The following is a 25,391-nucleotide window of genomic DNA, read 5'->3' as shown; positions in this document are numbered from 1 at the left end:
GAGAGAGAGAGCGGAGCGCGAGATCAATGATAAAAGGAGAGGAGAGAGAGCACGGAGCGCGGGATCAGTGATAAAAGGAGGAGAGAGAGGAGAGAGTGCAGCACGGGATCAGTGATAAAAGGAGGAGAGAGAGAGAGAGAGTGGAGCTTGGGATCAGTGATCAAAGGTGAGGAGAGAGAGGAGAGAGCGGAGGGCGGGATCAGTGATCAAAGGAGAGAGAGGAGAGAGAGAGCGGAGCGCGGGATCAGTGATGAGAGGAGAGAGAGGAGAGAGTGGAGCGCGGGATCAGTGATAAAAGGAGAGGAGAGAGAGAGTGGAGCACGGGATCAGTGATGAGAGGAGAGGAGAGAGTGGAGCGCGGGATCAGTGATAAAAGGAGAGGAGAGGAGAGAGCAGAGCGCGGGATCAGTGATCAAAGGTGGAGCGAGAGAGAGGAGAGAGAGAGCGGAGCGCGGGATCAGTGATAAAAGGAGAGAGAGAGAGAGAGCAGAGCGCGGGATCAGTGATAAAAGGAGAGAGAGGAGAGAGAGCGCGGAGCGCGGGATCAGTGATAAAAGGAGGGGAGAGAGAGAGAGAGAGCAGAGCGCGGGATCAATGATAAAAGGAGGAGAGAGAGAGAGCGGAGCGCGGGATCAGTGATAAAAGGAGGAGCGAGAGAGAGAGAGAGAGAGCAGAGCGCGGGACCAGTGATAAAAGGAGGAGCGAGAGAGGAGAGAGAGAGAGCAGAGCGCGGGATCAGTGATAAAAGGAGGAGCGAGAGAGAGAGAGAGCAGAGCGCGGGATCAGTGATAAAAGGAGAGAGAGGAGAGAGAGCGCGGAGTGCGGGATCAGTGATAAAAGGAGAGAGAGGAGAGAGAGCGCGGCGTGCGGGATCAGTGATAAAAGGAGAGAGAGGAGAGAGAGCGCGGAGTGCGGGATCAGTGATAAAAGGAGGAGCAAGAGAGAGAGAGAGAGCGGAGCGCGGGATCAGTGATAAAAGGAGGAGCGAGAGAGAGAGAGAGAGCAGAGCGCGGGATCAGTGATAAAAGGAGGAGCGAGAGAGAGAGAGAGAGCAGAGCGCGTGATCAGTGATAAAAGGAGAGAGAGAGAGAGCACGGAGCGCAGGATCAGTGGTAAAAGGAGCGAGAGAGAGAGAGAACAGAGCGCGGGATCAGTGATAAAAGGAGGAGCGAGAGAGAGAGAGAGAGAGCAGAGCGCGTGATCAGTGATAAAAGGAGAGAGAGAGAGAGTGTGGAGCACGGGATCAGCGATAAAAGGAGGAGGGAGAGAGGAGAGAGTGGAGCGCGGGATCAGCGATAAAAGGAAGAGGAGTGAGAGAGGAGAGAGAGTGGAGCACGGGATCGGCGATAAAAGGAGGACGATGGAGAGAGAGAGAGAGAGCGCGCGCGGGATCAGCGATAAAAGGAGGAGCGAGAGAGAGAGAGGAGAGAGAGCGCGGGATCAGCGATAAAAGGAGGAGCGAGAGAGGAGAGAGAGCGCGGAGCGCGGGATCAGCGATAAAAGGAGGAGCGCGAGAGAGAGAGAGAGGAGAGAGAGAGAGGAGAGAGAGAGAGTGGAGCGCGGGTTCAGTGATAAAAGGAGGAGCGTGAGAGAGAGAGAGAGAGAGAGAGAGGAGAGGAGAGCAGAGCGCGGGGATCAGCGATAAAAGGAGAGAGAGAGAGGAGAGAGCGGAGAGTGGGATCAGTGATAAAAGGAGAGAGAGAGGAGAGAGCGGAGAGTGGGATCAGTGATAAAAGGAGAGAGAGAGGAGAGAGCGGAGAGAGGGATCAGTGATAAAAGGAGAGAGAACGCGGGAGAGAGTTGAAAAATCACCTGAAGTGACATCAGCACAAGGGAACGAGCTGATTGGTGAGTTTTTTTTCTGTTGAGTGTTTTATTTAAGTCTTTAAGTTTATTTTTGTTAAGTTTAGTTAATAATATAATAAATCGAGGCATGGCAGGGCACCTCACTCCCGTGGAATCCACATCAAGTGCCAAGTGGGAACTCCAGGACCCTTCTCATGTCCTGGACAACCACAGGTGCAGGAAGTGTCGTCAGCTGGAGGAGCTCCAGCTCCGGGTTTCGGAGCTTGAGCAGCAGCTGGCGTCACTGCAGTGTATCTGCGAGGCTGAAAACTACATGGATTGCGCGTCTCAGGAGGTGGTCATCCCGCAGCTTAAGAGAGTGCAGGCAGAGAGGGACTGGGTGACCGCCAGACAGACAAGGAGGACCAGGCAGGTCGTGCAGGAGTCCCCTGAGGGCATCTCGCTCTCCCAACTCAGTTCCGAATACTGGTGAGGGAGAGGGTTCCCCTGGGGAATGCAGCCAGAGCCAAGTCCCAGCACCATGGGTGGCTCAGCTGTACAGGGGGGGGAGGAGAAAGGTCAGGAGAGCGATAGTGATAGGGGATTCTATAGTTAGGGGAGCAGACAGGCGTTTCTGTGGCCGCAGACGTGATTCCAGGAAGGTATGTTGCCTCCCTGGTACCAGGGTTAAGGATGTCACTTAACGGCTGCAGAACATTCTGGAGGGGGAGGGTGAACAGCCAGAGGTCGTGGTTCATATCGGTACCAATGAAATAGGTGGAAAGAGGGATGAGTCCTGCAGGCAGATCTTAAGGAGTTAAGAAAGAGATTGATAAGCAGGACCTCAGAAGGTAGTAATCTCCAGATTACTCCCGGTGCCACGCACTAGTGAGTACAGAAATAGGGGGATAGAGCAGATGAATGCGTGGCTGGAGAGATGGTGCAGGAGGGAGGGCTTTAGATTCCTAGGGCATTGGGACCAGTTCTGTGGAAGGTGGGACCTGGACAGGCCGGACAGGTTGCACCTCAACGAAGCTGGGACCAATGCCCTCATGGGGAGGTTCTCTGGTGCTTGGGGGGGGGGGGGTTTAAAATTAATTTGGCTGGGGGATGGGCACCAGGATGCAGCATTGTAAATGAGAAACAAGGAGCACAAAGGATTGGGAGAGAAAGATAGCACTAGAATAAGAAATAGTACGGCATTAGGTGGGATCAGACTAAGAGAGAATACAAGGTCTGAGATTGGTTTACGGTGCACGTGTGTAAACACACAAAGTGTGGTAAACAAGGTTGGTGAGCTGCAGGCGCAATTAGCCACACGGAAAAATGATGTTGTGGCGATAATGGAGACCCTGCTCAAAAAAGGGCAGGATTGGGTACTAAATATTCCTGGATACAAGGTGTACAAAGATAGGGAAGGAAAGCGGGGGTGGCAGTATTAAGGAGAATATTGCAGTGCTAGAAAGAAAGGATGTACTGGAGGGGTCATGGACAGAATCTATTTGGTTAGAGTTCAGAAACAATAGAGGTGCCATTACACTACTGGGTATATTCTATAGGCCACCAGCTAGTGGGAAGGATATAGAGGAGCAAATTTGCCAGGAAATTACAGAGAGGTGCAAAAGCCACAGAGTAGTGATAATGGGGGACTTCAACAATCCAAGTATAGACTGTATAGATAGTAATAATGTAAAGGGCAAAGAGGGGGAGGAATTTTTGAAGTGTGTTCAGGAGAACTTTCTTAACCAGTACGTTTCCGGCCCAATGAGGAAGGAAGCATTGCTGGATTTGGTTCTGGGGAATGAGGTGGGCCAAGTGGAGCAAGTGTCAACATGGGAATATTTAGGGAGCAGCGATCATAGTATCATAACATTTAGAATAGCTATGGAAAAGGACATGGACCACTCTTAGGTAAAAATACTCAATTGCAGGAAGGCCAATTTTAGTGGGTTGAGAACACATGTAGCCTGGTTAAATTGGAATCAAAGATTGGCAGGTAAAACTGTAATCGAACAATGGGCGGCCTTTAAGGAGGAGATGGTTCAGGTACAATCTAGGTACATTCCCATGAGGGAAAAAGGTAGGGCAACTAAAGCCAGAGCTCCCTGGATGACAAAAGTGATCCAGATGAAGCAGAAAAAAGGGGCGTATGACAGATGGCAGGTTGATAACACAAGTGAGAACCAGGCTGAATATAGAAACTTCAAAGGGGAAGTGAAAAAGGAAATAAGAGGGGAAAAGCGAGAGTATGAGAATGGACTGGCGGCCAAAATAAAAGGGAATCCAAAAGTCTTCTATAGGCATGTAAATAGTAAACGGATAGTAAGAGAGGGGTGGGGCCGATTAGGGACCAAAAAGGAGATCTGCTCATGGAGGCAGAGAGGATGGCCGAGGTACTAAATGAGTACTTTGCATCTGTCTTTACCAAGGAAGTTGCTGCCAGAGTCTCAGTAAAGGAAGATATAGTTGAGATACTGGATGGGCTAAAAATTGATAGAGGAGGTACTAGAAAGGCTAGCTGTACTTAAAGTAGATAGGTCACCTGGTCCAGATGAGATGCATCCTAGGTTGCTGAGGGAAGTAAGGGTGGAAATTGCGGAGGTACCGACCATAATCTTCCAAACATCCGTAGATATGGGGATGGTGCCAGAGGACTGGAGAATTGTAAATGTTACACCCTTGTTCAAAAAAGGGTGTAAGGATAAACCCAGCAACTATAGGCCAGTCAGTTTAACCTCAGCGGTGGGGAAACTTTTAAAAACAATAATCCAGGACAGACCAAGCAGTCACTTGGACAAGTGTGGATTGATTAGGGAAAGCCAGCACAGATTTGTTAAAGGCAAATCGTGTTTAACTAACCCGATAGAGTATTTTGATGAGATAACAGGGAGGGTCAATGAGGGTAATGTAGCTGATGTGGTGTATATAGACTTTTAAAAGGCGTTTGATAAAGTGCCGCATAATAGGCTTGTCATCAAGATTGAAGCCCATGGAATAAAGGGGGCAGTAGCAGCATGGATACGAAATTGGCTAAGTAACAGAAAACAGAGTAGTGGTGAACGGTTGTTTTTCGGACAGGAGGGAGGTGTACAGTGGTGCTCCCCTGGGTTTATCCTTACACCCTTTTCTGAACAAGGGTGTAACATTTTCAATTCTCCAGTCTTCTGGCACCACCCTTCTATCTAAGGATGATTGGAAGATTATGGCCAGTACCTCCGTAATTTCCACCGGTACTAGGACCACTGCTTTTCTTGATATATATTAATGACTTGGACGTACAGGGCACAAAACTTGGAAGTGTAGTGAACAGTGAGGAGGATAGTGATAGACTTCAAGAGGATATAGACAGGCTGGTTGTATGGGCGGACACATGGCAGATTAAATTTAACACAGAAAAATGCAAAGTGTAACATTTCGGTAGGGAGAACGAGGAGAGGCAATATAAGCTAAGGGGCACAATTCCAAAAGGGGTACAGGAACAGAGAGATCTGGGGGGTATATGTACAAAAATCATTGAAGGTGGCAGGGCAGATTGAGAAAGCGGTTAAAAAAGCATATGGGATCCTGGGCTTTATAAATGCAGGCATAGAGTACAAAAGCAAGGAAGTCATGATGAACCTTTATAAAACACTGGTTCGGCCACAACTGGAGTATTGTGTACAGTTTTGGGCACCACATTTTAGGAAAGATGTGAAGGCCTTAGAGAGAGTGCAGAAAAGATTTACTACAACGATTCCAGGGATGAGGGACTTTAGTTACGTGGGTAGACTGCACAAGCTGGGGTTGTTTTCCTTGGAACAGAGAGGGTTGCGAGGAGATTTGATAGAGGTATTCAAAATCATGAAGGGTCTAGACAGAGTAGATAGAGAGAAACTGTTCCCATTGGCAGAAGGGTCAAGAACTCGAGGACATAGATTTAAGGTGATTGGCAAAAGAACCAAAGGTGACATGAGGAAAAATGTCTTCACACAGCGAGTGGTTATGATCTGGAATGCACTGCCTGAGGGGGTGATGGAGGCAGATTTAATCACGGCCTTCAAAAGGGAACTGGTTAAGTACTTGAAAGGAGAAAATCTGCAGGACTATGGGGATAGGGCGGGGGAGTGGGACTAACTGGATTGCTTTTGTATAGAGCTGGCACGGACTCGATGGTCAGAATGGCCTCCTTCCATGCTTTAACCTTTCTATGATTCTATGATACTTAAGTGCCAAGTGTAATTGTTTTGACAATGTATCCGTTATGATCATAAAATGAAGAGGTTTTTACCTGTCCTGCCATTACCTTTGAATCTCTTTCAGTTCATTCAATAACTGTACCATCCGTGACATTAAGATCTTGTGTTAGTTTTCATTTAAATATATGACAGTTAAACTTACCATCTGAAAAGCTGATCATACTTTCAGCCAAATGATTGGAGCTGGAATTACAGATTTCCTAAAATTAAAAAAACACAGAAGTTGATGTGGAGAGCAAAGTAGAGAGCTGGCAATAAGAGTCACTTCACTCTGCTTGGACCAGGCTTTTATGTAGGCAAATATGGCAACTAATCAGCACCAGTAATGCTCCCAAAACAGCCAAGAGATGAATTACCAGTTCATTATATTTTTGGTGGTATTGGTCGAGGGAGGAATGTTTTTTATACCAGTTAAGAAGACTCACTCATCGTTAAATCAGAACTGTCACAGTTCCCATTATCCGTTATGAAACAGATATGGAGCGAAGTCAACAAATTCAAAGATTAAACTACTTGACATTAATTGAGATAAAATTTGCATTAGAAAATTCATGGTTCTGTTACCTACCTTATCTTGCGTTCTATCATCATCAAGCTTCCTTTGTTTTGATCCATTTTCTGTATGTAATGCAAAGCAAACAATGACAGTTAGCTGTTTTACTTCTTGATGAATTTATTTGTGTCAACACCATTTTATTCAAACAATTCTGCCTCCACATAGCCTACTGAATTTGCCATTATGCAAACTCACTGTACTGTTTTAAATACAATGAGTTTCTTAAACAAACGGAACAATTCACTTGTTGAAGGGTCGTTATAAGAGAGTGTTTTCGGGAAACCATATTCTTGCAACAGCTTGTTGTGACTGCAGGGTGAGGATTCCATGTAACAGATGCTAATAATCAGATTTGTGTGCATGTTGTTTGTACTGGGGCTGGTAGTGACAGCGTTTAACTGCACAAAACAAATGGACTAAGAATGTACAGGACTGAAAAAAGCCCATTATGATTCATGGAACCCGACTCTGCCATCGCACAACACAAGCTACATTGCAAGGGAACTACAACCAAACAGAAGCCACCATCTTGTACAATATATCTACAGGCCATCTGACAGCAAAGTGACATAAAGGAGTGATCATCAAGCCTCCATCAAGCTAACAATATTACAGTGGATTTGGTACCAGTTTCTCCTTTGGGGAATTGCCATTGCTTTGGAGATTGGGACTTCAAGTTACCAAAAGTGATGCCTGAAATATCAGCTGTGGTCACTTGGATAAATACAGGATACCCTTTGTGTCTTATTGGATACATTATTTATCTAATAAGCAGTGCTAGACAAATAACACACATGCAGCAATATAATAAGTGTATTATGATCTAACGCTTTCAAGAAACTGATACATTTAGGCATTTACCAATTGCTGTGGAACCAGAGTTCGATTTACCATCAAACTTTCAAACATGGCTACCAGAGTACAACAAATGCTCCATTGCTCTGTACAACTAGATCACATGATTCTACTAGCGTTGGCCAATACTGTGTTGCCACAGCAACACTTCTCTTCCTTGTGTGAGCAGTAAGTCTGCACAAAAAAATTTATTAACAAATGTTAATGAAAATCATACTTTACTCACTAGATTTATTGGCGATTTGTATACAGGTGCCATCAAACATTGGCAACTCGTCACTTTCATCTGTGTCAGAACTGTTCAGCCTTAAGTAAGAAAGCATATTTTAATTATGAGAGCAGTGTTACAGCAGTAACATCGGAGTAGATCTTGACTTTGTGCGATAGTTTTACATCTCTTGGGATTTTTATTTCCATTGACTTCAATGGGGAGAGGTGTAAAACAAGCTGCCGACTCACTATCACCCATCTTACACTATCACACAAAGTCAAGATCTACCCCAGTGTGATGATAGATTACCCATCTTCCACATTCTTTGAAAGAGGTTTAATCTCTAAATATACAATGAGGAATTACCAACAATCCATAGGGTGAAACGTTCATTGCCTAAAGGAGGCAGCGGTGAGGCCATAGGAACTAGCACAGCGACTGAAGTGATACGGCAAACAATAAAATTAACAATGAAAATCACTTACACTTAGAACAGGGAAACAGCTTTCCAAGCTATGCCACGTGCAAAGAGATGAAGCAGTCGGCTGGGAGGGAGCTCTGTATGCAAAAGTTTAACTTCTTTCAAAGAATAACAGAGACTCTGACCTTGAATTTCCTTGGGATTTGCCCCAATCTCCCGTCGTAACTTTGGCGGGAGATTGGCGGAACACCTGGAGAAACAGCGTGGACAACTGATCGTCTACTCAAGTTACAAGAAAAATCCCACAGAAATTCAAGGCCACTATCTATTGTTAAGCAGTCCATCATTCTAATTCATTCAGTCCACATCCAATAAGGAGACGTACACAGTAGGACAAAAACTGGTGGATGGTCACTGGGGACCTTTTTCTCCCCCAAAGTGAATTCTGACACCACTGAGTCAGCCAATGAGATGGAGGCGGGGTAGGACTTGTGGTTTTAATTCACTTATAAACTACGGCAAACAGAGTCTCTACAGCAAGCTTGAACTATATATATTCATTCTTGGGATGCGGGCGCCACTGGCAAGGGTGGCATTTATTGCGCATCCCTAGTTGCCCTTGAGAAGGTGGTGATGGGCCTTCTTCATGAACCGCTGCAATCCATGTTTGTGGCAGCTTGATACGACTCAGTGGCTTGCTGGGCCACTTCAGAGGGCAGTCACATATGGGCCAGACCGGCTAAGGATGGCAGGTTTCCTTCCCTAAAGGACATTAGTGAACCAGTTGGGTTTTTACAACAATCCGACAGCTCTAACCTGAGGGGAATTATAGAGTGAACCAGATGGGATTGCACTGGATGAGATGCAGAGCACAAGCAAGCAAGAGGAGCTGGAGGTGGAACCCAAGGAGATGGACATTGCTGGCTGGAGAATCAAGTTGCATTGTCCCTTGGCTGGTCAAGAGCTGATGAACTCAGATCTCACAGGACCTGCTTTTAAAGAGAATTTGGTTTGCAGATCATCAAATGTATAAGCAGGCACTGAAGATGGTATCTGACTATGCAGCAGATGGTGGGTCAATTGGAGGAGTCCAATGCCTCTACTGTACCATGATGGATGACTTCACAGCACAGTATACCCTAGAGTGTGTGGCAGCTCCTGGGATATCTGAAGGGGAGTCCAACAGAGGCCCTAAGGGCAGTCGCCATTGTTTAGACTGATGTTGTGAAGATCTGAGGTACCAGGTTGGACAGATTTGTGCCTTCTGACCTCCAAGCAATTGGGGTACGCCACAGGTAAGTTTCTCATAGGGCTTCACTGACCTCACTGGTATCATTGGATCTGCAGATCAGTCGCCATGCAGAGCCAGATGCCTGGTACTCGTGCCATGGTAGAAATGTATTCAAATTATGGTTCAGTCTCTCACATTCATGCCCTCCCACCTACCCCCTGAGGCCTACACACATGGCAGAACGAAAGGAAGGCTAGGTTGCCAAGCCAGCAACAGAAGAGATGCAGCCTGCAGCAGGTCAGGACTTTTTTTTTTCTTTTTAAAAAAATTTGTTCATGGGATGTGGGCGTCGCTGGCAAGGCTGGCATTCATTGCCCATCCCTAATTGACCTTGAGAAGGTGGTGGTGAGCCGCCTTCTTGAACCGCTGCAGTCCGTGTGGTTGACTGCCGTGAGGCGAGGGCCATTTCACTCCCAGTGATGCACAGCAGCCAGCCACCTCACGCCCTTCTGCCACTCAGGCAGCATCTATGAGGAGTGTTAGATTAGGGTCAAGAGCTGACACTTCACACATTGGCACCAAGGGGGAGCACTGTGGCAAGAAGCACTAGGCATGCACACACCATGGGGTTTCATTAAAATTATGGCACATTACAGTTGTTGTGTATGTAGATATTGTCTTTGGCAAGGTTTGGATTGGCATTCATAGATGGTATGAAGGGGAGCTGTGCGAGTTGTGTGCACAAAGGAGGTTCTGTAGATGATGTGTCTGTGGAGGGAAGAGGGGAGATGTAGGCAAGACTGTTCTGCAGTAGCCAGATATGGAAGTCAAGAGAATGCATCTTCTATTTATGATAAAATAAAATACTTCCATTCAAATAACACCTTTTACATTCAAAGTGATTCCCTGAATGGATTGCTTTCCCCACCCCCTCCCCAGAAGCACAATGACTACTGTAGAAAATGTGGCAACCATTTTGCACCAGCCATGTCCTATGGTGATCAGATGAAAGAATAATTAATCTGTTTTAAGGTTTGATGGAGGAATGTTGGCTCAGACACTAGGAGAACTACCTGCTCTTGAAACATTTGCCTGAGGAAGGAGAAAATCTCCGAAAGCTTGTGAATTTAAAATAAAATTGCTGGACTATAACTTGGTGTTGTAAAATTGTTTACAATTGCTCTGAGAACAATGGCAAAGAATCTTCAATATACAACTGAGGTCTGGTTTAACATCTCATCCAAACAACGGCATTTCCAAATTGCATCATTCCCTCAGTACTGGACTGGAGTACTAACCTAATCTGCTCCAGCCCAGGTATGGGCTCAAACCCACAGGACCCAGAGGCGGCAGTGTTACCAAACAAGCCAAGCTGACATTTCTAAAGTAAAGACAATTTATCGTGACGTAACATCACTTACCTCTTTCTTGGGGTACTTGTTCTCTGATTAACACTTTTCTTGTAGAATTGGAAATACAAAAAATTAAAATCAGACAATCCCATGAAAATCAAGGTTATGAAAGAGAAGCAAATTGCACTGCTTTCTGCACCTTAAATTGGAAAAGTCTTACTAAATTATTGCCATAATCTCATACATTCAGAATTGTAATTAAAATCTCAAGAAACAAGTATTCTGAAAAATGACATTTTTAATGCACAGATCTTTATTAACTTGAGTACTCATGAGAAGTGCAATGTCAGATTGCAGGAAGGTGCTAAGTGGAGACTACTAACGGTCAGGGTTTGGACCCCTGTTGTTTCTAATCTAAATGTAATAAATTGGATAGCCAGCTGGTGAAGGATAGAATACTAGAGCATTGGTCTTTAATTGCTTCCAAACCTTTATTCACAGAGATCCACATTACCCACTCCACACCCTGGATAAGCTCTCATGTAAATGGACACAGTGTCCCCAATTGATACACCACCTGAATACAATTAACCCTAATTGATATAAATCATATGGATACAATTAACACTAAATAGATGACCTGGATAGCTGTTCATTGCAGCAGTGGATGTCATAGTCAGTGACTCCTGTGATGCTCTCTGCATGTGCCTGGAAGGACTATGTGGCATAAAAGTTGAAGGCAATTGTAATCTTCACTGGAGTATTGTGTCCAGTTTTGGGCACCGTACTTTAGGAAGGATGTGAAGGCCTTAGAGAGGGTACAGAAGAGATTTACTAGAATGATTCCAGGGATGAGAGACTTCAGTTCCTCATAGACTGGAGAAGCTGGGGTTGTTCTCTTTAGAGCAGAGAAGGTTGAAAGGAGATTTGATAGAGGTGTTCAAAATCATGAAGGGTCTGGACAGAGTAGATAGAGAGAAACTGTTCCCATTGGCAGAGGGTTCAAGAACCAGAGGACATAGATTTAACGTGATTGGCAAAAGTACCAAAGGCGACAAGAGAAAAAACTTTTTTACACAGCGAGTGGTTGAGGGGGCGGTGGAAGCAGGTTCAATCTTTGCCTTCAAAAGGGAATTGGATGAGTACTTGAAGGGAAAACAATTGCAAGGCTGTGGGCATAGGGCGTGGGAGTGGGACTAGCTGGATTGCTCTTAGAGAGCCAGCACAGACTCAATGGGCTGAATGGCCTCCTTCCGTGCTGTAACCATTCTATGATTCACTGCCACTGGTGGTGCAGGGTTGATTGTCCCTGTAGACCTTCATGGACCAGGCAGGACACCTCAGACACAGACTCCAGGTTCATTCTAAACCTCATCATGCTACTGCTCCTCCACCATGTCCCGTTAACTGGGTCTGTATCCTGGTGTTTGTTCGGCAAATGGTGCACCTTCTATGCTCTTTGTACTCCTGGGCTGCCCTCTCCAGCTCGCGCTGCATGAGGAGATAGCAGGCAATGACCACTGCACCTGTTCTGTGGGGCTATTGACTACCAGCAGCGTTGTGTTGATATTCCAAATACTGACCATCCTTCATAGACGTTTACAGCACACAAGGAGACCGCTCGGCCCATTGCATCTGTCCTGGTTCTTCGCTGGAGCAATCCAAAACTAATTTTACCACCCTGCTCTGTCCCTATAACCTTGTATCTACCTCTTCTTCAAATATTGATCCACTTTTCCCTTAAAAAGATGCAATGGTCTCTGTTTCAACCACTCCTTGTAACAAAGCATTCCATGCTTCAACAACGCTTTATGTAAATAAATCTCTCCTAACCTCCTTGCTCACTCTCAGTGACAATTTTAAATTGATGGATTAAATTATAATGGGAGTTCATTTATATCATCCTCTGCGCAATTTTGCATGAGTTTCTCAGGACGGAGCTTTAATAATGTGTTCACAATCCTTAACAAGCAAATATTGTTTTTTGACTAACTTTCCTACAGTAATTTTCAGTTCGGAGCAACAGTAATAATGAGCTGCTTTCTATGAATCTTACATAGCAATTTACTAACATCTGCCTTTTCATTCAAATCAACCCACAAAGGAAAGTACTAATTCTGTGCTAAATAAACTCAAAATTTTTACCAGTTCACAAAAGGTCCAATATAAGGACGTAAATACTGTAAATCCACTTACTGATGTTTTTGATTGAGATTTCTTGGGATAGGAGATTTCAGGAGAATCATCACTGTCCTCCACCTCCACATTGTGATCATCCACATGACTTCCAACATTTTCGCCTTTTAAGAGCGATCAAGTCAGTTAGAACGTGTCAGAATTCAGTCTACTCCTGATAGTTCAAAGTCACTATCCAGTAACTCAAATTACCCACATAATTAAAATGACGTTAAAAAAAGTGCAAAAAAATTGAATTATCCAGAATATCAAATTAACCGACTTTGAATTAAGAGTAGGTATCAGCCTTGGCTCAATGGTAGCACTCTTGCTTCTGAGTCAGAAGGTTGTGGGTTCAAATCCCATTCGAAAGACACAAGCACCACAGTGTAGTACTGAGGAAGCGCTGCACTGACGGAGGTGCCGATTTTCGGATGAGACATTAAACTGAGGCCCCCTCAGATGGACGTAAAAGATCCCATGGAACTATTACGAACAAGAGCAGGGGAGTTTTCCTCAGTGTCCTGACCAATATTTATTCCTTAATCAACCTCACTAAAACAGATTATCTGGTCATTATCTCATTGCTGTTTGTGGGACCTTGATTGCTGGTGTAGTATATAACCTTGTGGTACTCTCAGTAATGGTGAGCTGCACACTACCTATACAGTGACCATCTCTTGGACCAACGTGCAGAACCTCTCTGAACCATCTGCAAGGCAGTGATCTGGATTGACATGGATGTTTTCACCAAGTATTACCGCCTGAATTCAGCACTCAGGACAATCAGCTGTTCAGCACCACTGTGTTTAACTGGCCCTAAGAGCCCCTCCCCCACCCCCACCCTACTGGTTTTTGTACTTTGGTGAACATATATATGGAGGTTGAACACGTGAGGAAAAATCATATGTATGGCCCTCCTCGTTGTAGTTTTAGAAACTGAGAGATATAAGAAAATTGCAGGATTTTATTGAAAAAAACTCCACATTAAAATATGGCAAATCAGCATATCTTTTACACTGTTCAGAAGTTTGAAATACACCATCATCCTGAATGATTTGGGACACTTTGACAAATGTATTTACCAATTAGGGGCACTCCCTCTCACACTGTCACGAAACCAATGTTAGTGTAACTAATACTGACGGAAAATCAAAAAAAAAAACAAGAGATTTATGGGCTGAGGAAATGGTCAGGATGATCATATGATATTGTTCTTAAAGTGATGCAGATCATGAATGGATAGAAAGTTGGTTGACAGACAGAAAACAGAGGGTTTGGGTTAAAAGCATGTTGCTTGGATTGGAGAAGGGTTTAAAGGAATGGCATAGTGCAGAAGGAAGAAAGATAATGATAAATTTGCACAAGGGCAAAGGGTAAGCACAGTTAAAGTACTGTGTGCAATTTTGGGCATCCCATTATAGGAAGGACACGCAAGCCATAATGTGTGTACATCGTAGTTTCACCAGAGTGATATCACAGATGAGAAACTGTAGTTACGAAGAAAGACTTGCGACACTGGGACTATTTCCACTGGGATAGGGAAGGGTCAAGAACCAGAAGACATGGATTTAAGGTGATTGACAAAAGAACCAAATGTGATAAGTGGAAAAACTTTTTTACACAGCGAGTGGTTAGGATCTGGAATGCACTGCCAGAGGGAGTGGTGGAGGCAGATTCAATCATGGCCTTCAAAAGGGAACTGGATAAGTACTTGAAAGGAAAAAAACTGCAGGGCTACGGGGATAGGGTGGGGGAATGGGACCAGCTGGATTGCTCTTGCAGACAGCAGGCATGGACTCGATGGGCCGAATGGCCTCCTTCCATGCTGTAACCTTTCTATGATCCTATGATATATCAATAGGGTGCAATGAAGTAAACAGAGTGGGAGGAGACTCATGTGGGGCTTAAACACCAGGATAAACTGGTTGGGCTGAATGGCCTGGTTCTATGTTGTAAATTCTGTGTAATTCTCTGACCAGGAACTACACATTCTGTGGATCATTATGGTTGGTTAGTTCCTAGAGGAGATTAAGCAAATAGAATATGCAACAGGAATCAGGCTTTTCCAGCTTAATGCCACTACACGATCAGCTGAAAGGTGGTCGAATTCAAGTTTTTCCTTTCTGGAGATATAAACAGTACCAGGGAATAGGAGTGAAAATTAACCAAACTGTACCAGCTGCGACAGAAGTCGCAGGGAGGCAAACACTGTAAATACTGGTACAAAGCTGCCTCTTCACAGTGAGTGAACAAAAGGGGTGCTATTGCCAGTTGGTTAAAAGTATGTAAAACATCAACTTACGGTGGGATGTCCCTCTGCTTGTTGGATTGTCATTATCTGTTTTATGGTTTTTGCAAAGAATTCTAAAGCAAAAACAGACAAAGACATAACAGGAGTTACTGTCAAAGAAAACTGGAAGAAGTAACAACCAGGTTAATAGAATATAGAGCAACTGGATCTTAAATCACACAACACAACAGTACATTGTCTGTATGATTCACAAAGAGTTCTATTAGTGTGGGGTTGGGGCTCCAGTGAACTGTGCCAGAGAGTGGGTGAACACCTGTCACTCCCAGTCTCAACCAGGCCATCAGTGAGGGAAAGGGCAGTCCTAACTAGAGGCAAGCCTCTCCTGCACGGGAGAGGATATCACTTCAAGCCAGCTTTGTAGGCCTCCTAATGGTTAGTTAGAGCAGGGTTCATAGCAGCAAGGGGGCAGGCCATCCAATAAGGTGCCGAGGAGAAAGAGACCAAGCCAGGTATCATTTCCAGGTCTCAGTTGACATAGAAGTAAAATATGATGGGCAATGTAGGTGGTCCGGGGTTGGGGGGGGGGGGGGGGGGAGGGGGACGGCGGAGCGGTGGTCTGGGGTGGGGGGGGGCGGGGGGAATCGCGGTGGTCCGGGGTGGGGGGGGAGGGGCGGGGGAATCGCGGTGGTCCGGGGTGGGGGGGGAATCGCGGTGGTCCGGGGTGGGGGGGGGGCGGGGGGAATCGCGGTGGTCCGGGGTGGGGGGGGGAGGGGCGGGGGAATCGCGGTGGTCCGGGGTGGGGGGGGAATCGCGGTGGGGGAATCGCGGTGGTCCGGGGTGGGGGGGGAGGGGCGGGGGAATCGCGGTGGTCCGGGGTGGGGGAATCGTGGTGGTCCGGGGTGGGGGGGGAATCGCGGTGGTCCGGGGTGGGGGGGGGAGGGGTGGGGGAATCGCGGTGGTCTGAGGTGGGGGGAGGGCGGGGGAATCGTGGGGGGGGCGGGGGAATCGCGGTGGTCCGGGGGAATCGCAGTGGTCCGGGGTGGGGGGGGGGCAGGGGAATCGCGGTGGTCCGGGGTGGGGGGAGAATCGCGGTGGTCCGGGGTGGGGGGCGGGGGAATCGCGGTGGTCCAGGATGGGGGCGGGGGGGTGGGGGAATCGCGGTGGTCCGAGGTGGGGGGGGGGGCGGGGGAATCGTTGGGGAGGGGGGCGGGGGAATCGCGGTGGTCCGGGGGAATCGCAGTGGTCCAGGGTGGGGGGGCAGGTGAATCGCGGTGGTCCGGGGTGGGGGTGGGGGAGCGGTGGTCTGGGGTTGGGGGAGCGTGGTGGTTGGGAGCAGGATCGATCAAGGGGTACGGAGCAGCGGTCCGTCTTCTTCTAACATGGGGTCAGGAGGAGCACTCCTGCTTCTATCGGCTCCAAATTCAGCTACGTATATTTTAAAACCTTAGCTTGTTGGTTGTGGCCTGGTCTTCCTGAATGTAGTTGGCACCGGTTTCCTCAGGGCAAACTAATCTTGCTTTGGGAGCATCAAACAGACATTTGGCCCCTTATTTGCATGTGCAACGGGCCTAACCCCTGTTTCAGGTGTGGGCACTCCACACTGATTTTTTGGCCTTTACCAATATGGTGGACGGTGTGCTTCCTGCCCACCAGATTAGGAGGTTGTTTAGTGCCTGACAAAAGGGCGCTGCACAGCCAAATTTCTAGGCCCTTAAGGACGATCTCAATAATTAATAGGGGTCATCTGGGGCCAAACCATCAGTAGTGAGACCCATCATTTCAACAAGATACATCAAAACTGAAACCGTTGGCAAAAGGGATTGAGAAGGAAGATCTCAAACCTTGAGGAAGAAGTGATTGACATGTCAAATCGCCTGAAGCCAGGCATCTACTGAATGAGATAGGACTATAGAACATTCATAAAGGTGGGATCCTTGCTCTTCTGTATTGGCTTTAACGCATTTACTTCAAAATCCATATCCTAATCTACAAATGTTACCTGGCCTACTCCACTATACCTCTACAACCTCCTCCGAATCTATGTCCCAGCTCATGTCCTCTGCTCACCTCACACTGGAGTACCGTGTGTTCACCCCCATCCCCTTTCCATCCCACCATTGGTTCCACAGCCTTCAGCCATCATGGAATTCTCTGCCAAAACCCCTCTGCCTTGCTTCATCTGTCCCCACCTTCAGACACCCCAAGAACCGACCTCTTCGACCTTGCCTTCTGTCACCTCCCCTAATTCATTTCCCAATCCCTGCTCATTGTTTTGAATTCCCTCTTACCCTTTGAATTATCTTGGGATGTTTTGCTTCGTTAAAAATGTTGTGTAAGTGCAAGTTGTTTCTGTAGCATTGGTGTGGCTGACAGATCCTAAACATTATGCAAAGTCATTTCTCAGCCATAGCACAACACAACATTAAGCAACTATTCACCTTCAGCTGCAGTGACTAAGTCAGATAGTACAGCTTTGCAGAACTCAGCAGGAATCCATCTGGTGTTAAGCTTTCCTGGTTTACCTGCCATTTGGAATTGGCCACATTTAGCGACAACAGCATTGTCAATATTGGTTTCACTGTTGACAGCATGATGGCATGGGTGGCTCGGCTATTGACATAGCGGTGCCACAAGCGGTTTGGCTATTACCATCGCATTGACACCGCCTGTCTAGTTATTGACAATCATAGAATCATAGAATGGTTACAGCACAGAAGGGGGCCATTCAGCCCATGCCAGCTTTTCATAAGAGCAATCCAGTTTGTCCCATTCCCCCGTTCTATCCCCGTAGCCCTGCAAATATTTTTCCTTTAAGTATTTATCCAATTCCTTTTGGAAAGCCACGACTGAATCTGCTTCCACCACAGACAGCGCATTCCAGATCATAACTACTCGCTGCGTAAAACAGTTTTTCCTCATGTCGCCTTTGGTTCTTTTGCCAATCACCTAGATCTGTGTTTTCTGGTTCTCGATCCTTTTGCCAATAGGAACAGTTTCTCTCTGTTTATTTTATCTAAACCCTTCATGATTTTGAACACTTCTATCAAATCTCCTCTTAACCGTCTCTGCTCTAAGGAGAACAATGTCAGCTTCTCCATTCTATCCATGTAATTGAAGTCCCTCATCCCTAGAACCATTCTTGTAAATCTTTTCCGCACACTCTCCAAGGCCTTCACATCCTTCCTAAAGTGCGATGCTCAGAATTGGACACAATACTCCAATTGTGGCCGAACCAGTGTTTTATAAAGGTTTAACATAACTTGCTTGCTTTTGTACTCTACGCCTCTATTTATAAAGCCCAGGGTCCTGTATGCTTTTTTAAATCGCTTTCTCAACCTGTCCTGCCATCTTCAAAGATTTATGCACATATTCCCCCAGGTATCTCTGTTCCTGCACCCACTTTAGAATTGTACCATTTAGTTTATATTGCCTCTCCGCGTTCTTCCTGCCAAAATGTATCACTTCGCACTTCTCTGCATTAAACTTCATCTGCCATGTGTCCACCCATTCCACCAGCCTGTCTATGTCCTCTTGAAATCTATTACTATCCTCCTCACTGTTTACTACACTTCCAAGTTTTGTGTCATTTGCAAATTTGGAAATTGTGCCCTGTACACCCAAGTCCAAGTCATTAATATACATCAAAAAAAGCAGTGGTCCCAGTACCGACCCCTGGGGAACACCACTGTATATCTTCCTCCAATCCGAAAGACGACCGTTCACCACTACTCTCTGTTTCCTGTCACTTAGCCAATTTTGTATCCATGCTGCCACTGCCCCTTTTATTCCATGGGCCCTTTTATTCCATGGGCTTCAATCTTGACGACAAGCCTATTATCAAACGCCTTATAGAAGTCCATATACACAACATCAACCCTCTCTGTTAACTCATCAAAAAACTCAATCAAGTTAGTTAAACGTGATTTATCTTTAACAAATCCGTGCTGGCTTTCCTTTATTAATCCACACTTGTCCAAGTGACTATTAATTTTATCCTGCATTATCGTTTCTAAAAGCTTCCCCACCACCAAGGTTAAACTGTAGTTGCCAGGTTTATCCTAACAACCATTTTTTGAACAAAAGTGTAACATTTGCAATTCTCCAGTCCTCTGGCACCACTCCCGTATCTAAGGATGTTTGAAAGATTATGACCAGCACCTCTGCAATTTCCACCCTCACTTCCCTCAGCAACCTAGAATGCATCCCATCCGGACCGGGTGACTTATTTACTTTAAGTCAGCCTTTCTAATGCATTGTGTCCCGTCTCTGAATCTCATGTCTTCAATAGTGTGGTGCAGGGCCAGTAGTGGTGTCAATAGCCATCAATAATGCAGGTCGACCACTCCGTCAATAGTCACTCCTCCCTGTGAAAAGCGTTAATGCTTCCGTTCTCTCCACAGATGCTGAATGATCTGCTAAGTGTTTGCAAGAAAGACCACTGTTTACAAGACTTCCAAAAGAGAACACGGGGTGGGGGGGGGGGGGGTTTGACAGGTATTATTTTATTTTCTATTGGGAAAGAGAAAAGTCAGGAACATAGGAACAGGAGTAGGCCATTCAGCCCCTTGAGCCTGGCCTGTTCCGCCATTCAATTAGATCATGGCTGATCTGTATCTTAACTCCGTTTATCCGTCTTGGTTCCATATCACTTAATACCCTTGGCTAACAAAAATTTATCAATCTCAGTTTTGAAATGTTCAATTGACCCCCAACCTCAACAGCTTTGGGGGAGACAGAGTTCCAGATTTTCACCATCCTATAGGCATAGCAAGGTTTTTTTTAAAAAAGAGAGGAGTAAAAGCTTGCAGATTCCTTCACTGAGTTTGGCAGGGTCAGGGGAGAACTTATTCTCCACTTTCACAATCACTCTCACTGTTTTATGAAGTACTTATTGGTGCAGTGTGTGCAGGAGGAGTCTTGCAACCTGAATATCTCTGTGGGTAAAATTACTGACTTATTACAGGACTTCAGTAATGCAATTGGACCAACATGAGTTTAGAAATTTAGAAAGCAAGCTGCCATGGGATCCTGCACTATCGCAATTTAACATCTAACAGCACTTGGCTGAAAACAAACTGATTTGCATTTCACTGATTTCTGGTCCAATTCATGTCCTGTTAAAGATCAATAACACCATTTTCAGATGTTATTAAAAAAAATTATTAAAGAATTGCAACCTGTAAATTTCCAAGTCTTCACTTTCAATCATGTGTGCCATGTCGTCTATGGCACATGGATAGTGATAGCACTTTCTGCAGCTTTTCACTTCACACCCAACAGTCGCCCCCTTCTTCCTGCATAAAGAGCAGTACTGAAACAAGAACAGAAATAAAACAGAAATTGGAGTTTGATGAGTAATGATCAAAGTAAAAGAAAGAAAGAATGTCTTTATTCAGCGTTTTACATAACTTCATGGAAAATACTTCATAGACAATTAATTCCTTTTGAAGTGTAGACACTGTTGTAATGTAGGAAACGTGGCAGCCAATTTACACACAGCAACATCCCACAAACAGCAGTGAGATAATGACCAGATAATCTAATTTTTAGTGATAAAAACAAAATATGCTGGAAATAGTCAACAGGTCAGCATCATCTGTAGAGAAAGAAACAGGGTCAACATTTCAGGTCGATGACCTTTAGTCAGAACTCTGATGCACGGTCATGAAACGTTAACTCTGTTTCCCACTCCACAGATGCTGCCTGACCTGCTGAGTATTTCCAGCATTTTCTGTTTTTACTTCAGATTTCCAGCATCCGCAGTATTTTGCTTTTGGTTGAGAGATAAATATTGGCCAGGACACCGGTGAGAACTCCCCTGCTTTTCTTCGAATAGCACCATGGGATCTTTTACATCCACGTGAGAGGGCAGACGGGGCCTCGGTTTAACGTCTCATCCGAAAGACGGCACCTCCGACAGTGCAGCACTCCATCAGTACTGCACTAGGAGCGTCAGCCTGGATTTCGTGCTCAAGCACGGCTGAACCAATGTGTAATGTTAAACCCAAACAATTGGCGAGACTACACTTTATGAGAATTAAATCCAGTTTTGGTCAATGCACTTGTACAAAGGTGCAGAATTGTAAAGATTGAAGCAAAGGCAACGTTGATGCTACCAAGGCAAATTCTTGTGGCAATTTTGTCAGGTAACGTCAAAGTTAATGCTCGGGACCCAATGAGTAAATGATAGCAGGGCTGACTAAAGCTGTGTACATCACTATTCTTCTTGTTTCATTAAGAAGTAATAAATTATGATGTGGCATTTATTAAAATCTAACTGAACAAATTCTCTACAGTACACATTGGGTAAAAGCTGACAATTCACTCACCTCTGCTGCAGTATAGTTAATCTCTCACTCAGACATGCATATTGTAAACTGGGCAAGCTCTCTATACCATCACAAGAGCTAAATATCAGCAGGTTGGACTTCTCAAGGCGTCAGCAAGTAGGCGTGCCTGGATCTGAAAACATAGTTCCTGGGCCAATTCCGAGTGGTCACCAGCTGCCTAAAATGCCTCTCTTCGCCCTGTATCAACACCTCTTCCTCCTCCAAATCTATGTCAGCCACCAGCAGGCTCAATGGAACCCAATGGCGACGTCTGAGACATCCTGCCTTCATTCACTCCTCTTCACGAGGGAGGCTGTGGCGGAGTCTGACCTGTAGGCAAGATCTCACACATGGAAAGCCCTGCCAGTTGCTGTAAAAAAAATGACCACACCATTGAACTTTTACTCGACTGGATCATTTCAAGCCGCCACTGTTGGTATTCGCCACATCAGTGCGACTTTAGTCCATCCCGAGTGATGTGGTTAGCACGGAGATTGGCAACTGCTGGCAGCAATAATGTTGGGGTCAGAGGTGTGTACAAAAGAGTCCTGTGATGCACAAATCCAGAGCAAACAAGCAGAAAGTGATAGCAATGATGCAGAAACAGTGGGAATGGCAAGTCAAAAAGGCAACAAAACCCAACTTTCAGAAACACGGTCAGTGCCAGCTTTTAGAATGGGCGTTTGAGAAAAACAGCATGAAAGCCGGCAAGACACCTGTTTTAAACAGACCAACAGCACTGAAGAAATCTGGGACTGATTTAATCATTGAAGGAATCTGCTACCACCTCCCAAGGTCAGGGACCTAATCACCCCAAGGTTTTGAGCTCTACTCCCCAGACAAGGTCATATAAATGCTTTCATTTATATGGGGACGGTGCCGGAGGACTGGAGGATTGAAAATGTTACACCCCTGTTCAAAAAAGGGGAGAGGGATAAACCCGGCAATTACAGGCCAGTCAGCCCAACGTCGGTGGTGGGGAAACTTTTAGAGACAATAACCCGGGACAAAATTAATTGGCACTTGGAAAAGTATGGGCTAATAAATGAAAGGCAGCACGGATCTGTTAAAGGAAAATCGTGTTTGATTAACTTGATTGAGTTCTTTGATGAAGTAATGGAGAGGGTTGATGAAGGTAATGCGGTTGATGTTGTGTATATGGACTTTCAAAAGGCATTTGATTAAGTACCACATAATAGACTTGTTAGCAAAATTAAAGCCCATGGCATTAAAGGGACAGTGACAGTGTAGATACAAAATTGGCTAGGGGGCAGAAAGCAGAGAGTAGTGGTGAACGGTTGTTTTTCAGAGTGGAGGGAAATATACAGTGGTGTTCCCCAGGCGTTGGTATTAGGCCCACTGCTCTTTTTATATTAATATATATTAATGTCCTGGATTTGGGTATAGACGGTATAATTTCAATGTTTGCAGATGACACGAAACTTGGAAATATAGTAAACAATTTGGAGGACAGTAAGATTTCAGGAGGACATTGACAGACTGGTGAAATGGGCAGACACATGGCAGGTGAAATCTAACGCAGACAAGTGTGAAGTGATACATTTTGGTAGGAAGAGTGGGGAGAGGCATTATAAACTAAATGGTACAATTTTAAAGGGGGTATAAGAACAGAGAGACCTGGGGGTGTATATACACAAATCTTTCAAGGTTGTAGGACAAGTTGAGAAGGCTGTTAAAAAAGCATATTAATAGAGGCATAGACTACAAAAGCAAGGAAGTTAGGCTAAATCTTTATAAATCAGAGATTAGGCCTCAGCTGGAGTATTGTGTTCAATTCTGGGCACCAAACTTTAGGAAGGATGTCAAGGCCTTACAGAGGGTGCAGAAGAGATTTACTAGAATGGCACCAGGGATGAGGGACTTCAGTTATGTGGAGAGACTGGAGAAGCTGGGGTTTGTTCTCCTTAGAACAGAGAAGGTCAAGGGGAGATTTGATAGAGGTCTTCAAAATCATGAAGGGTTTTGATAGAGTAAATAAGGAGAAACTGTTTCCAGTGGCAGAAGGGTCGGTAACCGAAGGACACAGATTTAAGGTGATCGGCAAAAGAGCCAGAGGCGATATGAGGTAACTTTCTTTTTTACACAGAGGGAGTTGTAATGATCTGGAATGCATTGCCTGAAAGGGGGGGGGTGGGTGGAAGCAGATTCAATAGTAACTTTCAAAAGGGAATTAGACAAATACTTGAAGGGAAAGAAATTTACAGAGCTGTGGGGAAAGAGCAGGGGAGTAGGACTAATTGGACAGCCCTTTCAAAGAGCCAGCACAGACACGATGGGCCGAATGGCCTCTTGCTGTGCTATACTTGCTATGATATCCCCAAATAAAGTCAGTTTGATAATAATCTCGTTTCTCTATGACTTATTAATAACCATTTGGTCAAATCAAAGATATATCTTTAAGATCCTACAGCACACAATGAGCGAAGAGCGTGGAACACATGGGGAATCTGTCATGGGATCAACTTAAGTTACATTAAATTCAGGGCTATAAGGAGGCCCAAGCACGCTCACTAGTCAAAGTGTTCACCGTCACCGATTCCGCAGCACTGCTCCGCTGGCACCTGGGCCTACCTACCTGACACCATGACATCCTCGGGCTGTGACCGTTCTCTATGTTTCAAAAGAAAAGCTTCCAACATTTATGCCCCTGCTGGTGACTTTCTCTGAACTAATATGAAGCAATACTGAATGAAGAAACGAAATATGTTTTAAATGTTTGCGTAGCAATGGATTTAAAGGCTTCCCTTTTTCTATTTGCAGATTTCAAAGATGAGATCACTTCTATCACTATAGATCACAAGTTCTGAAACACACCACTGATGCATTTAGCACCGATAGCTTTACAGTTCCAATATATTAGTTTCATTAATAAATCTTACCAACTTCTTCCCTCTTTTAATTTCTTTTTCGATTTCTGTGATACAAAATCCACCAAAATCATCAAAATCGGGGGAATTCTGTGTGACAAGATTTGAAGAATATAGCTGAAAAAAAGAGAAGGATAATGTAAATGTATCTCAGATACTCTAGCATTAGTTTTCTCACGTCTTCTAAAGCTGGGATTTAGTTCCATGGTGCAGGTTATTCTCTGCACCTCACTCCAGTAGCCGTTCTTCATGGGTGAATACAGACAGTGAATACTTGACCATGCAGGGACTGCATCATAAAATAATGAGGGGCATAGATAAGGTAGATAGTCAAAATCTTTTCCCAAAGGTAGGGGAGTCTGTAACGAGGGGGCATAGATTTAAGGTGAGAGGGGAGAGATACAAAAGGGTCCAGAGGGGCAATTTTTTCACTCAAAGGGTGGTGAGTGTCTGGAACGAGCTGCCAGAGGCAGTAGTAGAGGCGGGTACAATTTTGTCTTTTAAAAAGCATTTGGACAGTTACATGGGTAAGATGGGTATAGAGGGATATGGGCCAAGTGCAGGAAATTGGGACTAGCTTAGTGGTATAAACTGGGCGACATGGACATGTTGGGCCGAAGGGCCTGTTTCCATGTTGTAACTTCTATGATTACAGTGAAGCCTGATCCTGTCAGTACCAACAACCATACAAACAGGAATTAGTTGATAGCAACTAGGGGTAAGAACTTAGGACGATTTCATCCTCCATAATTCAGGAGAGCTGAGGCCATTGGTAGTGACCCTATTGCTGTCCTGGCTGAGATCAACTATCAACATAGATTGGGGAGCAAACTTAGACCCATCCTGGTACGCATGGCTCAGCCACTTTGGACAGTAGGGAAGGAAAAAGTCAAACATAGCAGTCCCACCCAAGTGCTAAAGACTAGAGGCGGGGGAAGGATTTTAACTATCGGGCGGTTGGCCGGCCGATGAGGTGGGCAGGACAGCCGCCCGTTACCTGCGGCAGGAAACCCGGTCTATTGAGGGCCAGGCTTCATTACCAAACACTCGACAAGTTGCATGCCTTGATCAGAGGCCCACAGAAAGGGGTAAGGGGTTC

General features: G+C 45.3%; 1 protein-coding gene across 1 annotated transcript in view; it reads right to left on the bottom strand.

The window, feature by feature from the left end:
* Positions 1–25,391, bottom strand: part of phf11 (PHD finger protein 11) — a 246,166-nt gene that overhangs the window by 84,757 nt on the left and 136,018 nt on the right. Inside the window, exons 26-33 of the mRNA XM_067993443.1 lie at positions 24,305–24,409; positions 20,253–20,386; positions 15,127–15,188; positions 12,843–12,946; positions 10,716–10,753; positions 7,658–7,737; positions 6,589–6,638; positions 6,163–6,220 (exon numbers count right to left, since the gene is read on the bottom strand). Coding sequence (XP_067849544.1) covers positions 6,163–6,220; positions 6,589–6,638; positions 7,658–7,737; positions 10,716–10,753; positions 12,843–12,946; positions 15,127–15,188; positions 20,253–20,386; positions 24,305–24,409 — 631 coding nt within the window. The remainder of the gene's footprint in view (positions 1–6,162; positions 6,221–6,588; positions 6,639–7,657; positions 7,738–10,715; positions 10,754–12,842; positions 12,947–15,126; positions 15,189–20,252; positions 20,387–24,304; positions 24,410–25,391) is intronic.

This window comes from Heptranchias perlo, chromosome 11 (assembly GCF_035084215.1).
Source record: "Heptranchias perlo isolate sHepPer1 chromosome 11, sHepPer1.hap1, whole genome shotgun sequence".
In the NCBI taxonomy this organism is placed as follows: Eukaryota; Metazoa; Chordata; class Chondrichthyes; order Hexanchiformes; family Hexanchidae; genus Heptranchias; species Heptranchias perlo.
The sequence above is the reverse complement of the archived record's forward strand: the minus strand, read 5'-3'. Positions and strand labels throughout refer to the sequence as shown.